Raw genomic sequence first — 16,393 nt, 5'->3', positions numbered from 1 at the left:
TTTTTCATAAACTCTTTATTAGGCAAGGAGAAAAAGAATGGAGGTAGTTTAAAAATAATAAATTCTAGAACTTGTCATAATAATCATTGTCTAGTAAACCATTTTATGTTCATAAATTTAGAACCAAGGAGGAATGCCATTCTTTAGACCTAGAAGAATGTCCTTGTCTTTGCTGCACTAGAATTTGACTTAATCATTAGAAACCAAAGAAGGCTGTAGTGCTGCATTATCTTAAAGAGAATTCAGTTGACAGGCTCAATTTTAGTCAGAATTTTATCTGTGGTTCTTGTCATTTGTAGGTTGTGTACCATATGCATATAATTTTTAGTGAATTTTTTAAAAGAGCTCTATGTTATATTTTCAATACTTGGAATGTCACCATTTTTGTTAAATTGAAGTTCGAAGCTTTTTTGTAAATTATAAGTTATTGATGTGTGTGAGATATATGTATATATATATACCCCCCCACACAATGCGATTTTAATATTCCTATTTGGGAAAATTATTTTGACTCTGTTTAAGATTGTGGATGCATGATTGGAATGCTGAGGAATAAATGGCCTTTAATATTTTTTAATACAGTATTTAGTTTCAGACACAGTTCTAAAGGAACGCTTGGATCCAGAAACATTGGAATCATTAGGGCTTATCAAACAATCACAGCAATTCAATCAAAAGTCAGTTAAAATCAAGACAAAACTCTTGTAAGTACATGTATTTTTATGTTGCAGATCGAGTACCTGAGTATGTTGTGTTTTAGTTCTCATATTGAATGCTAGAAGTTTCTAAAGGCATTTTGAGTTTTGTTGTTGCTGTTAGCATGTTTCTTGTTTTTACCTTTTAAGAGTAGCCTATGATTATTGAGTCAGCAGTGAACTTTACCTGTGTGAAGCCAATATTTTTTTTTCCATATTAGAAGTTAAAATAATATTTAATGCTTTTATTACTACCAATACAATAATTTACAACTATGGCTTTACTCTAGGGTATATTCTTGTTAATGATGGAAATAGCGGTAGGTTGTTAGCGATATCCTTTCCTTGTGTAGTTTGTTTCCCCTGTTTAATTAACATTGGGGTGTCTCTTACGAACCATTGTCATTTTCTTTCTTAAGGGATAGAAAGGAGGTAAACTTGCAATAACTTTTCTTATGATTGTTTTATATAAGAGAGTAAGAAAATTCAGTGAGAAGAATATATTACTCTTATGCAAGCTTGTTAATGGAAATTAATGTTATCTGCTTTACAATGTTTATCTAATTTCAGTTATAAACAGCAAAAATTCAATTTGTTAAGAGAAGAGAATGAAGGTTATGCCAAGCTGATTGCTGAATTGGGGCAAGATTTATCTGGAAATATTACTAGTGATCTAATCTTAGAAAATATCAAATCTTTAATAGGTAAGATGTATACCTGTATATAGTATGTTACTAAGATAAATTTTTAACTATTGAAGAATATCCATATTAACAAAATTAGTGCATTCCCTATAGGTTTTTGTTTTTAAATTAAGAAATGACAGAAGTGTCCAGCTTGTACTTTTAAGATTGTTAATCAGTAATAATAAATTTAGGGATGATATTCACAAGAAATCTTTTTGTAACTGTTACCTTTATACTTGTATTAGTTTCTCCTCTCTAGTATTTCTATCTTTAATTTTTACGTTATTTCTCAATTTTCTGGAGGGCAGAAAATAAGTAAACGAATATGAAAATTTAATAAAAATCCTCAGTGAACTCTTGAAATGTGGAGATGTTTAGTTCCTTTGACCTTGATTTTAAAAATACCAAGCAACTTTGATATACATTTTAATTTATCTTTACAACAGTCTGTTAAAGTAAGTGCAGCAGATGTTGTAAAAGTGCACCAAATACGAAAATGTTACTCTTTACCTTTTACATAGAATTTCTTTAGCGTTATTCTTTTTATTTGCATTGAGCATTTGGAGGAAATAGTTGATTTCTATGGAAAGGAGGAATGAATGATAGAAAAGTAGGGTACTCCTGTTTTTTTTTTTTTTAAGATGGAAAGAATTTTTGCTGTTTGTTAGATGTTGTGCTATCTCAGGGAAGATTTTACAACTCCTAGGTGTCTTAGGTTTTGAGACCTGTTAGAGAAATTGTATTTCTTGCTTCACTGCTTATATTTTAGAGGATGCTTATGTTCAACTTCTCGGTTCTTTCTCTGTTTTTGAAATTTATGATGAAGAAAGGGAGAGGTGTTCAGTCCCTATCCCCTTTCCCCAGTGGGGACCTAGGTAAAACTAGTTTTACTACATTTGTCTTTGTTTTTAGTTTAGGCTTTTGATGACCAATAGGTATAGAGGTATGGATTTATCATTTTTTTTTGAGATCATTCTAGTTCTGGCAATGATTACTCTCTTTGCTACTTTCTCCCATTGTCAATTTAATACCAAGACTGATAGCCCCCTAGAGCTGCAGGGCTCTTGCTTACCTGTGTGGAAGTGACCCATTTTAAGAAAATCCTCCTGTAGGGTTTCCTTTGTATCCTTTCCAGGCTTAGCTCTACATTTTTCCTGCAGCATTTTGATCTAGTTTGAGATGCTTGTCAATAGTGCCTTTGCTACAGGTTTGTCTTTTCTTATATCCTACCGTGTACTCTCTTAAGATGATATTCCCCACATAAAAATTCTGTGCTGTGTAAGGTCCTCAATTTTTTTTAGCTGCTTATTTGTCGACGTCTCTTGTCCATCCTTTTTTCTTCTATTTTTTTGTCCTTGCGAGTTTATACTTTTTTAGTCCTTTATTATTTTGGGAGCATTTTTTTCAGAGTGGGATTTTCTTGAAAGTATGCTTTTATCTAACTGGGAAAAATGTACACTGTGTACTTTCTCTTCTTGAATTGTGCTCCCATAGAGAACAGGTTATGTTACTGTCTGAAGAACAGTGTGGCAGTCACAACTGCAAGCTCGTGACTTACACAGATATTCCATGAGTATAAATAATTTGATTTCTTGGCCTAAACCTTTATTCTGGTCCATTAGGTATACTACAAAGCATGCTAGCCCAGAAACACTCAAATGCCACTTCTGCAGTGTAGCCTTCTCTGGCCACTCCCTTCAGCACTCATTGTTGTTCACTGTTTTTCTTCTGAGCACTTATCACCATATGATATGCAATGTATTTTGTGCCACACCCACACTGGAATGTAAGTAAGCTCCATGAGGACAGGGGTTTTTGTCTTTTGTTTAGTACCTCTAATCTCAGTGTCTGGTATGAAGGTGCTGAATAAATATTTGTTGAAAAATGAATGAATATTTCCCCTTTTCTTGTAGAGTTTATAGTGATTCTTAGCCTCTTTTCCTTGACATGGAGGATTTTAGATAGTTCATTTCCTTGGCTCGGTGTTTGTTTCTCTTTGGTTAGCTGACTCTGTCCTCTCCCCCATTGTTTGAGAAAGGGATTTCTCATTGACATTAAAGTTGAAGTTAAGACTTCATTTCTAGGAGTTCCTGTCATGGCGTAGTGGAAACGAATCCGACTGGGAACCATGAGGTTGCAAGTTCGATCCCTGGCCTTGCTCAGTGAGTTACGGATCTGGCACTGCTGTGAGCTATGGTGTAGGTTGTAGACACGGCTCGGATCCTGTGTTGCTATGGCTGTGATGTAGGCCAGCAGATGTAGCTCTGATTCGACCCCTAGCCTGGGAACCTCCACATGCCACAGGTGCAGCTCTCAAAAGCAAAAAAAAAAAAAAGGCAAAAAGACTTCAATTCCAATGAGTACTCACTCTTTCAGTGTTAGAATTTATTGGATTCTCCTTCAGTGCAGACTCCATGCAGGCCTTGTCTCATTTGGCCAGAGCAGTTCACTAAGTTGGCATCCTGTTTTTCATGGCATTTTGGATGAGTTTCCACTTGTTCATCCCCATTTTTATCTCTTTAGGAGCAGTCAGATAATTCTTCATACAATACTATCTCAGGTCTGATCTCCCTCACCAGCCATTGGCAGAACTGATTTCTGGTTTGGGAGGCATGCATTTTAGGTACACTTGTGTTTCAGGGTACTTGGTCTGATTAGGAGAAATTCTTATTTATCATTCTATAATTAAAAAGTAGTCATTTGTTCCCTAAAAGATTCTGGTACATCAAAATCTTTATATCCTAAGTATAAAAAAAATTTATATCCTCTCAGATAGCCTGGGACTGTTGACTGCAAGCAGGCAAGCAAGGAAGAAGAACCATTAGGAGTCTGCCAGATGGTTGTGATCTCAAGTCTGACACCAAGTTTGAATAGGAATGGATGTGATTATTAGGCTCTTGAGCTGCTAGGTCACAGGTGCCTCACAAATGATCCCTGCATTAAGGTGGCAAAAAGCATCTTTTAGAAATTAAATGGAAAGATATCAGAGATGGACGCCTTTGATTGCCAAATTAAACTATAAGCACTCTTCTCTTCTGAATGCCCTTCCACAAAGTCATAGTTAGGTCGTCTTTCCTTTCCTTTCTTCTAAAATAGTGGTTAGCAAACTTTTTCTGTAAAGGGTGAGATAGTAAATATTTTTTTCCTTTGTGGGCCATATGGTTTTTTTTGCAAACTATTCCCTTTTGCCATTGTAGTGTGAAAGCAGCAATGAAGAATGTGTAAATAAATGAGTGTGTCTGTGTTCTAGTACAACTTTATTTACAAAAATTGAATGGATTTGATCCACAGGCTGTAGTATATGGATCCCTGCTTTAAATCAAAAGTTCTCACTTACTTGAGTTTAGTTCTGGAGATTGAAAGTAGTTCTTCCTGGATTTGGGTATAGTGGTCTGGGATCTTTTTGGCCTTGGCTTTCTAACCCTTTCCTTCTCACCCAGAATCAGAGCCCTCTTCACCAAGCCTCAGGACCTTCATTCGTCACCTGATGTCCAAGGTTGTAGATTTGGCTGGAGATGGGGAAGAGTGGGGCGAGAGTCTCTCCTCCTTCAGTGTCACAAGTCCTCTCAGTTGCTTGTTAGCTAACCAAAGAAACATTAAAAACAATATAAAACACTAAGTCAAATGATTTTATTGTTTGGCAGATTATGGGACATTTAACCCCTTTTACTACATTATCTTGAATGTATGTAGTATTTTATCTTTGGATCAGTCTGGATATAAGAGCCAGTAAGCCTTGAAACATTTTATCATTGCATCAGTTCTCTCTTATCCTTTGGAAAAGGAAACCAGTTGACTGTTGCCTTTATCTAAGATTTTGCTTTATTGGTTTCTTGTCTAAATAACTAGAGTATAGCAATCATGTAGCTTTATTTTTTTAAAAAAAGAGACAGTAGTTGGTGTTCTCAAGCATAGATTTTTTTTTTTTTTTTACAATTAAAGCTTTTATTTTGTTAAGTACATTTCTCTACATCTTGGTACTCTTGTTCTTGCCTTGAGATGTGCAGATTTTTGCAAATTCTATTTCTTAGTAATAGTCTAGCAGAAGTTTTGATTAGCTTGTTTTAGTCCATTTGGGCTTCTATAATGAAGTACGACAGACTGGAGGGGCTTATAAACAACAGAAATGTACTTTTCATAGTTCTGGGGACTGGAAGTCCAAGATCAGGGTGCCAGTATGGTTGGGTTCTCATGAAGGCCCTCTTCAAGGTTGCAGACTGCTAACTTTTTATTGATTGGTTGATCGATTGCTTTTTAGGGCTCACTCAAGGCATATGGAAGTTCCCAGGCTAGTGGTTGAATCAGAGCTGAGCCTGCCAGCTTCCACCACAACCACAGCCACAGCAACGCAAGATCCAAGCTGAGTTCTGAGCCATGTCTGCGACCTATATCACAGCTCATGGCAATGCTGGATCCTTAACCCACTGAGTGAGGCCAGGGATTGAACCTGTGTCCTCATGGATTCTAGTTGGGTTTGTTACCACTGAGCCGCAATGGGAACTCCAGACTGCTAGCTTCTTGCTATATCCTCACATGTTAGAGGGTGCTGGAGCAAGGGAACTCTCTTTTAAGAGCATTAATCTGATCCATGAGAGCTCTGCTCATGACCTGTTCACCTCCCAAAGGCCCCTACCTTCTGATACCATCACATTGGGCATTAGAATTTCAACATATGAATTTTGGGGATACAGAAAACAGTCAGACCGTAGCATAGCTTGTTTCTAAAGTAATTCCTCATACCGGATCATGTCCTTTTGTTCAAAATATGGCTTTTCTCTGTCTTTTAAGGTTCATTCTGTCAGGAACATGATGATTGAAGCTATAACTCTGTTTTTTTTTGTCTGAAATGTACAGTCATATTTAGAGTATTACCTTTGTCTTTTTGTTTCTGTTAAGAATCTCAGTTTGACCTATTTCTAAAACAACCATTGTCACTTTAGTCATATTTTTGACCTCTAATTGCAATCACTTGCTCTAATATATGCACTATTTTGTCCATCTTTGGGGAAACCTCAGTTACTTTTCAGTGCATTTCTTCAAAGATGTATCACCCAAAAGGTGTGAACTCTCCTCAAGGGTAGGGAAGGTATTTTATTAATCTCTGTATTACAAGCACCTGGTGCATAGTGGGTAGTTATTATTGTTTATTTAAATGAAGGACTGAATCCATGGCCATCACAAGTCCACCATTGACCCTTAACCTGGGAACTTACATTTGTCATGGGTTTGGCCCTAAAAAAAAAGTTTCCACTTCCAATATGATTCCCTGTTTGCTACTCTAAAGGCATATATATGTCTGTATTCCTTATCCTAGAGGTAGAGAGCTGCTAGGCATATGATTTATCTCAAGAGCACATGACTGTTGATGCCTTCTTAAGGTGTTTGAGCACAATACTGCCTATTCTACCAGAGCTGCCATTATAAAAAAAAATTTTGGGCATTTCACCCTTATCGTTATTAGAATCTCATTGTATGTGAAGTAGCTTAACGGTTATTTAGCAGGTCTCTAAGATTTTAAAAATGATTTTCTAAATCCCTTGTTTGTTTACATTTTCCATGTTATGTGGCCAAGGTCATTTCAATTGATTGGACTAACTTAATGACATGTGAGATATTTAATAGAAAATTCATAAGCCAGTTTTTCTTTTGTGAAAGGTACAAAAGTTGTTTATGTTGTAGCACATTGAGAATATAAATTTAAAAGCAGTGTGAATAAAATCAAGCATTTCCATGTAACATGTTGTAAATACTGTGTTTTATTCACACTCTTATTCACGAGTTTTGTGTATGTAGCTTAATGGGTAATTATAAGCCAGCCATTTTTTTCAAAATTATTTTCAGTGTGTCTTTTGTCCTCTCTACTAGAATAGAGCATTATTCATTTTTATTTAGTGATTGAATTTTTATATTTATTAAATGTAGGAGCAGTTATAAAGTTGGAGAATTTGCTAGATCTTATTTCCATAATCCATTTTCAGTGTTATACCAGTTTGGAGGCATTTTTTCCTAGCTTTATCCAGGCATAATTGACATACAATGAAATGTGCAGTTAAAGTATACAATTTGAGTTTTAATGTATGTATTCACCTGTGAAAATATCACCAGTCTGGATAATTCACATTTCTATTACCCCCACCACACACACACACACACACACACACACACACACACATTTCCTCTTATCTCTTGCCCTTTTTTGTTTTTTTTTGGCTGTTCCTGCAACATGTGGAAGTTCTTGGGCCAGGGATTGAACCCATACCACAACAGTGACCAAAGCCACTGCAGTGACATCTGCCGGATCCTTAACTTGCTGTACCACAAGGAAACTCCTCCTCTTGCCCCTTTGTATTTCATCCCCCCTCCACTTACTCCCTCTTTCCTTCTCCTCAGGTAATCCGCGATCTGCTTCCTAAGCCATAGATTAATTTGCATTTTCTATAAATCTTTTATAAATAGAATCATATAGTGAGTATTCCTTTTTGTGTGGCTTATTTCATCAGCATATTTATTTTGTAATTCATCCGTGTTGTCGCTTGTGTTAGTTTTTTCCTTGTTATTGCTGAGTAGTATTCCATTGTATATTTTACAGTTATACTGTACTGCAATTTGTTTATCCATTCACATGTTGATGGATATTTGATAGTGTCCTGTTATAAATAAAGCTGCCATGAATATTAGTGTTAAAGTCTTTGTAAGGACGTAGACATTATTTCTCTTGACGTAAATACCGAGGAATGAAATGGCTGGTTCATATGGGTAGGTGTTAAGTTTAACTTTAAAGAAACTGCCAACTTTACAAAGTAGTTATATTGTTTTATATTTTCACCAGTTGCTGTTTTCGAGTCACCTGTTCATTCATAGGCCATACTTTTGGGGGGGGGTGCAAAGAAAGGCAAAAATATTCAGAAGTTTTCTTCCCAGAACTTTTAGTAATATCTCTTTGGAAAATTTATGAATGTCTGGAGCTCTTTTCTGTAACAGGTGATCACCACGTTTGGTTCTTTTTTTCCTTAGTGTGAGAAATATGAGAAAATGTGTTCTTAACTTTGGATTTCATTAAAAAGGAAAGAAATACTTCTTATATTTGGGAGAGTTTGGTTTTCTAAGTTATTGCTAAAATACTGCAAATTAGATATTAGTTTTATAGCATTTAGTAAACTTAAGAGTAGAGATAAAAGAAGTAATCCAGAAATCATTAACTAGGTTATATAAAAATTTTCTTTCAAAAATCCCCTAAGTTACCCATAAAATATAATGATTACACCTAACATCTTTCCTTAAGTTCAATACAATTGTTCTTTTTTCCTCCAGCATGCAAAGAAATCAGTGTTTATTTGCTTGCTTCAGATGATTAGTTAGCTTGTATATAGGGGCTATTCCTAATGAAAAATGTAAAATACTAGAATTCCGTTTAGTTTGATCCACAAGTTATGAGGGAACTGATGTAAACTGAGGAAACAAAAGATTGATAAGCTCACTCTGGGTCATAGTCTACATTATATTGAGAGGAATGGTGGGTGGAATTGACTATGTCATTTAAATTATTTGTCTCTTTTATTTTGCTGTGTGTAAATGGTTGCGTTCTCATAAATTAAATGCCCATATGATGTGACTGCACTATAATATAATTATGGTAGCAGCTGAAGCTGACTACAAATAGAGGTAGTAATGTACTACTAAGAGTAGGGTGACTGTTAGGAATGTTTATTAAATTCCTGTCCATTGGCCCTTTTAATTTATCTGAGGAGATTAGCAAGGATAAGTAGCCTTCAGCACCTATTCAGTGGTTCTTTTCGTTCCTTTTCCTGCTTTACCTGGATTGTTTTCTTCCTTCTCGCTTTGCTTGTGTTTTGTTCCCAGCTTCTTGGTATTCTCTTATCTCTTTAGTTGGAGTATTATATCTGTTTTCCTTTAGAATGCTGCCAAAAACTATAAATATAAGTTTGTGGTACAATTATATTTTGTAGCTCTATTGTATATGTAAGATAAACTAAGTGATTCTAAAAATGGTGATCTACTTTCATGAACCCGAACTTTTAACTTGTTTATCAACATTCCAAATACCTCTGCATAAACATCAAAAAACCATTTAGTTACCTAACTTGTAAAATGCATTGTTTGGTTTTCATATTTTGCTAAGAATTAAAAATGTGAATTTCAGAGTTCCCTGGTGGCTCAGGGTTTAAGGATCTGGCGTTGTCACTGCTGTGGCTCTGGTTACAGCTGTGGCATGGGTTTGATCCCTGGCTCTGGAACTTCCCCATGCCACAGGTGTGGCCAAAATAAAAAACAGGTGAATCTCTTTCACTAGCCTGAGTAAGAACTGATGAGATAGTGTGGCATAGAAAATTCACTTAGTGTCACAGGTCCTGGGTTCTAGCCCCAGCCTTGTCATTAATCTACTTTGTAATCCTGGGCAAGTCACATTTCTCATCTGTAAAATATGGGGAGTGGGCTTGGTGACCTTGAAAATTATGAAGATTTCCCTTGGGGGCAGGGGAAATAAACTTGTAAAAGAAGTTGTTTTTAAATACATTTTTATTTTGTTATGTAACTTGTCCCTGAAAGTTAATGGCTTTACTAGAAATGATGTATAATCAGTTTTGAATTTGTGTATATCTCATCTGTTGCAGGATGCTTTAATCTGGATCCCAATAGAGTTCTGGATGTCATTTTAGAAGTGTTTGAATGCAGGCCAGAACACGATGACTTCTTTATATCTTTATTAGAATCTTACATGAGTATGTGTGAACCGCAAACACTGTGTCATATTCTTGGGTTCAAATTCAAGTTTTACCAGGTAAAAAAAATATATGTGTATATATATGTGTATATATATATATATATATATGTGTAGAGGTTAATTTCATGGTTTTATATGTACAATTTAATTTGAATTTTATTTGTAAATGATTGGTTTCAGCTATATTCTAGCAGAGGGGATAGATAAAAACTATATTAGTGGTATGAATGATGTGATGTGAAAGCCTGGAAGAAAGTATAATAATACATTTTTGCCTTGGGAGAGGTGGAGTCAGGGAAGACTTTACAGATATAACCTTTTTTTTAAACCTGGTCTTTGAAGGATGAGTAGGAGTTTGTTGAGAGTTGTCTGTGCAGAAGTAACAAATAGTCTGTGAGTGAAGAATGAATGTGCATAACCAGGGGAAGAAATGGTACATAGTCTGATGTAGCTGGATTGTGGCATGGGGAAAAGAAGGGATAGGAAGTGAAGTTGGAAAGGTAGGCACACTTTAGATTGTCAAGGGCCTTGAATACTGTGTTGAGTTAGGATTTTATTGTATAGATAGTTACCATTGGAATTTTTTATGGATGTGAATACATTCTTGAGGCATATCTTCCATCATTTTTTCATTTAAACCGCTAGAATAGTTACCTTGGAAATCTATGCCTCTGATTATTTCTCTTTCAATCCACCTTTTCTGTTATTACTACTGTTCTAAAAGATCTAATTGATACTCTGCTTAAAAACTTTGCCTACAGGATAAAATTCAAACTTCTAAATGTGGCAGAAAAGGCTCTTCACAATCTAGCCTCATTCTTCCTTTCCAGCCTTATCTTTAGTGATTTTCTCCCCTCAAATCTAATATTCTAGTTGTATTAAATTACTAGCCATTTCCTGAACTTAGGTATGGGCATTGGTGTGTATAGACCTGTGTTTATATGTAGTTTCTTACAATTAGAAAACTGTTCTTAACCATTCCCCCTCCTGTCTTGTCTTCATCTTGTGAATGAAGTCTTATTTATTCTTTAAGATCAAGTGCTACTTGCTCTGTAAAGTCTTGGCTGACGTTTCAACCATGCAGAATTAGTCACTTCCTAAACTCTGTTCTCATAAAACTTGACATAGACTTCTAGTGCTTATCAGTAGTATTAGAATAAACTATGTCTGTCTCCTTTGCCAGATTGTGAGCCATTTAGGACAGGGTCTATACTTTACTAATTTCTCTGGATTAATTTATTGCTTAGCCTATAATAAATGTTCACTAATTATTGCAAATGAGTGATCTACCTTTTATGAAGATAACTCTCTTGATAACATAGAGGATTTTGATATAATAAGGCCTCCATTGTCCTTTTGGTATAGCTTTCTTAATTTGTATACCTGCCCAGTATGTTGTTGCTTTGCTAGGTACTGAGGATTTTCTGGTAGTGTCTATTCCTGTCCTCTGGAGCTCAAGTTCAGGGTAGTAAGACAGTTTCTTCTCAGATTCTCAAATATATACCACCTTCTGCCTCTGCTTATCTTCGATTTTCCATTTCTCCGGAATGCTTCAGAAGAGAAATTAGATCATAACTAAAAGCATATAGCCTTTTGAGGAGTTCCCATTGTGGTGCAGCGGAAACTAATCTGACTAGGAACCATGAGGTTGTGGGTTCGATTTCTGGCCTGGGTTAAGGATCCATCGTTGCCATGAGTTGTGGTGTAGGTTGCAGACATGGCTCAGATCTGGCATTGCTATGGCTGTGGTGTAGGCCAGCGGCTACAGCTCTGATTTGACTTCTAGCCTGGGAACCTCCGTATGCTGGGGTGAGGCCCTAAAAAGCAAAAAAGAAAAAAAGCATAAAGCCTTTTGATACCAAACAAGATAAATAGCAAGAACTATTTTGGGAGGCAAGAGCAATTCACCTTTGTTCAGAAATTAGTAATGTTAGCTGTTCCCATTCCTACCAGCAGGTGAAGAGTCTACTCTAGCACAGAGAAAGAGAAGTTCAGGTGTTTCATCACATTTTAAGAGGCACCATGATTGTTTTGAGTTTGAGAACATGAAACCAGCTCCTGAAGTGACAGGATAGCTGAAATTTAGCTTGGGCATGAGTAATTAATAGGTTAGGGCTTAGGAGACTGAGGGTTTCCAAGCATATTGCAGTGAATAATGATGACCTGTATAATGTCAAAGTATTGTTAGTTGAATGTGGATTTTAGAATTAGAAAATTTATATGAAAATATTCTTCGTAATGATAATACTTTTTGAGCTGAATTAAAATACCCCTGGGGAGTTGACCAATGTTGGAATAATCCTTTTTTTTTTTAAATAGAGAATGGGTTTTTGTCTTCTACTAGTAATCCCAACCAAGAAACATTTTATTTTGAAATAACCAATTACTGGAAAGAATAACCCTCATACACCATTACCTTTTTTCTGTTGCCTAAGCTATTGTGTTACCAAAGTCTATAGTTTTAAGGACCACTGAGGGCAGGAAAGAAATATCAGAGATTTTAGATAATTTGTGGTCTGGGGAGATAAAATAAGGAAAGCCATGAGCATCAAGAACTACTTAGAGCATTTAACCTGGGGAATTGGCTCCTAGGCATGTATGGTCACCCAGTGTATTGGTCCCTTGCCTAACCCCACCCTCCCCTCTTCCCATCACTACCTGAAAATGTTTACTTCTCCTGACCACAATCCATATTTTCACCAGTTGGGAATTATTTGGATTAACAGGCTTCTTTTATTTCTTTTCCTTAATGCTAGAACTTCTAGGCAAAACTATTTCTGCTCTGAAGTCAGAGTGATTTTCTTCTGGTTTCAAGCTGTGACTGGCTATATTGATTGTAGCTGACTTGTAGGGTGGTAGGGATATAAGCAGTTTAATAATATATGACCACTTTGGAAAATTGGATATGCACATCTGTTTGATTCCCCTAACAAGGATTTCTACAGTAGATGCTTTAGGGATAGCATGAAGGTCAGCACAAAGGGCAGGAAGAAAGGAGTACTAGAAAGTGTGAGGGTACCTAAAGACAAACTTGGCTGGAGTTGTCTTGCCACAGGAAAGAGGCAGGAGATGATGACTCTCACCCATATCATAGCCTCTTGATTTCTGGATTCAAAAAAAACAGTAATAGTGGTACCATGGTTAGGCACTATTAAAAACCAAATTTATTCATTTAAGGAATATAAACTGAGCACCTCTTATATGTCAGGTAATGTTCTAGGTGGTGGGGCTATATCTGTAAACAAATAGAAATTCTTGCCTTCGTGATGCTTGATTACATTCTACATAAATTATATGGTACATTAGAAGGTAATCAACAAGAAGGGGCAAAGGAGAGAAACAGAGCATGAGCAAGTGGGATAAAGAAGATCGAGAATGCTAGTGTGGTTAAGTGGCAGTTTTAAATAGAGTAGTGAGAATAGACCTCATTGAAAAGATGAGATTATTTAAGCAAAGAAACAAAGGATGTGAGAATGTAAACTGCAGATAATCTGGAAGAGCCTCCAGGCAAAGAGAACAGCCAATCCAAAGGTCTTAAGGTATGAGTATGCCTGTGGAAGAATAGCATGATGACCACTGTGGCTGGATCAGAGTGATTGAGTGGGAGAGTAATAGGGGATGAGGTCAGAGATGAAGGACAGGATCACACAAAGCTAGTGCAAGGTTTTTGACTTCCATGCTGGGTGAAGCCAGTGGAAAATTTGAGTAGGAAAGTGATGTGATCTGACTTAATTTTTTCATTTTGTTTCTCTGGTACTTTTTCATTTTTTTATGAACATTTTTAAACATAGGAAACAGTGAGTAGTGTGAATACCTGTAACCCCATCACCTAGAAGTATGTTTATTAACACGTTAGTATGCTTTTTTGTTTTCTTTGGAAATACTAATTTATATTACAGATACCATGAATGGTTACTAGTAAATACATTAGTTTTTTTCTTTTTTATTTTTTTGCTTTTTAGGGTCACACCTGTGGCATATGGCAGTTCCCAGGCAAAGGGTCAAATCGGAGCTACAGCTGCCGGCCTATGCCACTGCCACAGCCACAGCAACATGGGATCCATGCCGTGACTGTGACCTACACCACAGCTCATGGCAATGCTGGATCCCTGACCCACTGAATTGAACCCCCATCTTCATGGATACTAGTCAGATTTGTTTCCACTGCACCACAATAGGAACACCCTGTATTTTTAAAAGGACATTTTTCTCTCTTTTTTTTTTTTAATGGCCACATATGCAGCATGTGGAAGTTCCTGAGTCAGGGATTGAATCCAAGGCACAGCTGTGACCTATACCACAGCTGTGGCAGGGCTGGATCCTTTAATCCTCTATGCCGGGCCAGGGATGGAACCAGTGCCTCCAAAGTGACCAGAGCCATTGCTGTTGGATTCTTAACCCACTGTGCCACAGCGGGAACTCCAGGACATTTCTCTATACAACCATGATACTAATTTCAAATCTAACTAGATTGCTATCATATCTCAGACCATATTCAAATTTTCCAAATTATCTCCCAAATGTTTTGAACTGGTTTGTTTAAATGATGATCTAGCCAAAGACTACATGTTTATTTGATTGTTAGGCTTTTTCAGACTCTTTTAATTTATAATAATGTCCCCCACCCCTTCCTTTAATAGCATTGACTTGTTGAAGAGACCATTTCCCATAGAAGACTTCACCTTTTGGATTTATCTAATTCCTTTTTTTATTTTTTGGTTGGTTGAATTTATTCTTTGTCCTCTGTCTTTCTTGTTTGCTTGGAGTTAGGGCTAAAGGCTTGACTATATTCAGGTAAAATATTGAACGGCAAAAATACTTTATAGGTTATATGTTTCATATTGCATAACATCTAATATCTGTGTAACTTCTAATGTTTTGGTAATTCCTCCATTACACAATGGCATTTCTTGCCTTGTCAATAGCAAGTTATCTGCAGGTTGATATTTTGGTACCTTGTGAATATCCATTTTTTTTTATTAACTTTACATTAAGTGGTTTAGAATACATGATGATCCTTTCTTGAGTCAGTTATTTCTTTCAGGATTCCAAATTGTCGATTCACTAATTATAGCATGCCTTAACATTTATGAGCCATCAGTTGTCCCTTATCAACTTGAGTTTTTTTGGGTACCTTGAAGTACAGTTCCTATTGGAAAGGCAAACAAATGCTCAGTTTTTTCCCCATTACTAACCATCAGAGTAAGGAGCTTCTTTAATAGCCACATTTAATGGTGACATGAGTGATGTGTGTGTGTGAGAAGAGACAAAGAGTGTGTGGGCATGCATGTTTTGACTTAGGTTTTCAAAGAATCTATGGTTATGATAGTAGTGGAAGTTGATGAGATTCTGAATATATTTTGAAGGTAGAGCCAATAGTATTTGCTGATGGAGTAGATTTGGAATGTGAGAAAGTTGAGTTAAAGACTATCCTAAAATTTTTTTGTGCTGAGCGTCTAAACCGATGGTTTTATCATCAACTGAGATAGGATAAGTTTCAGGTGGAATGGGTTTGGAGTGTTGTGGGTAGGAATCAGGAATTCATTTTGGGGCATGTTAAGTTTGAGATATCTTTTAGAGATTTATATATCAAATGGAGATGTTGAGTAAATAACTGGATATATGGATCTGGGTCTGGTGTTTAGGAGAAAGGACTGGGCTAGAAATAGAGATGTGGGTATAAAAAGCACATAGATGATATTTAAAGTTGTGATACTAGAGGAAATCAAGTTAGATATAAAGACATAAGAGAACCAAGGGCTGAGCCTTGAGGCACTTGGGTTTTAAAGAGCTTGGAAGAGTAAAGGGAATCAGCAAAAGAGGTATAGAAGGAATATATATAAAGGAAGAGGAAAAGAAAAAAAATATAGAATCTTGGAAGCTAAATGGAAGAAGCAGTGACCAAGTCTATAAATGTCTATGATTGATCATTTTAAGATGAGAACTAAAAAATGGTCATTGTATTTATCAGCAAGGTCTCAACTAGTCATTTTGGTAGAATTTGAGTGTGTTAAAAGAGAATGGAGGGAGTGGAATTGGGGACAATGAGGATAGACACCTCTATAAAGGAGTTGCTACAAAGAGGCCCAGACAAATGGGTAGGTAGCTGGTAGAGGAAGTGAACTTTGAGACTTTCATTTTGAAGATGGGAGAAAGAATACATGTATATGCTGATGGGAATGATTGATTCGAAAGGAGGAAAACTGGTGATGTAGGAGAAAGAGGAAAGAATCATTGGCTTAGTGTTCTTGGGTAGGATAGAGAGAAAG

At 36.3% G+C, this 16,393-nt stretch overlaps 1 protein-coding gene across 12 annotated transcripts in view; it reads left to right on the top strand.

The window, feature by feature from the left end:
- The window catches only part of THOC2 (THO complex subunit 2), a 114,455-nt gene that overhangs the window by 32,127 nt on the left and 65,935 nt on the right, over positions 1 to 16,393 (top strand). For all 12 annotated transcript variants that reach the window (XR_007132760.1, XR_007132761.1, XR_007132762.1 and 9 more), the window contains exons 6-8: positions 583 to 704; positions 1,266 to 1,399; positions 10,015 to 10,181. Coding sequence is in view for 8 of the 12 variants with exons in the window: in XM_047763940.1 (XP_047619896.1) it covers positions 583 to 704; positions 1,266 to 1,399; positions 10,015 to 10,181 (423 nt within the window). In the remaining 4 variants the exon portion in view is untranslated. The remainder of the gene's footprint in view (positions 1 to 582; positions 705 to 1,265; positions 1,400 to 10,014; positions 10,182 to 16,393) is intronic.

The sequence above is a fragment of the Phacochoerus africanus genome, chromosome X, assembly GCF_016906955.1.
Source record: "Phacochoerus africanus isolate WHEZ1 chromosome X, ROS_Pafr_v1, whole genome shotgun sequence".
Lineage (NCBI taxonomy): Eukaryota > Metazoa > Chordata > Mammalia > Artiodactyla > Suidae > Phacochoerus > Phacochoerus africanus.
This window is presented reverse-complemented; position numbering and strand designations above follow the sequence as displayed.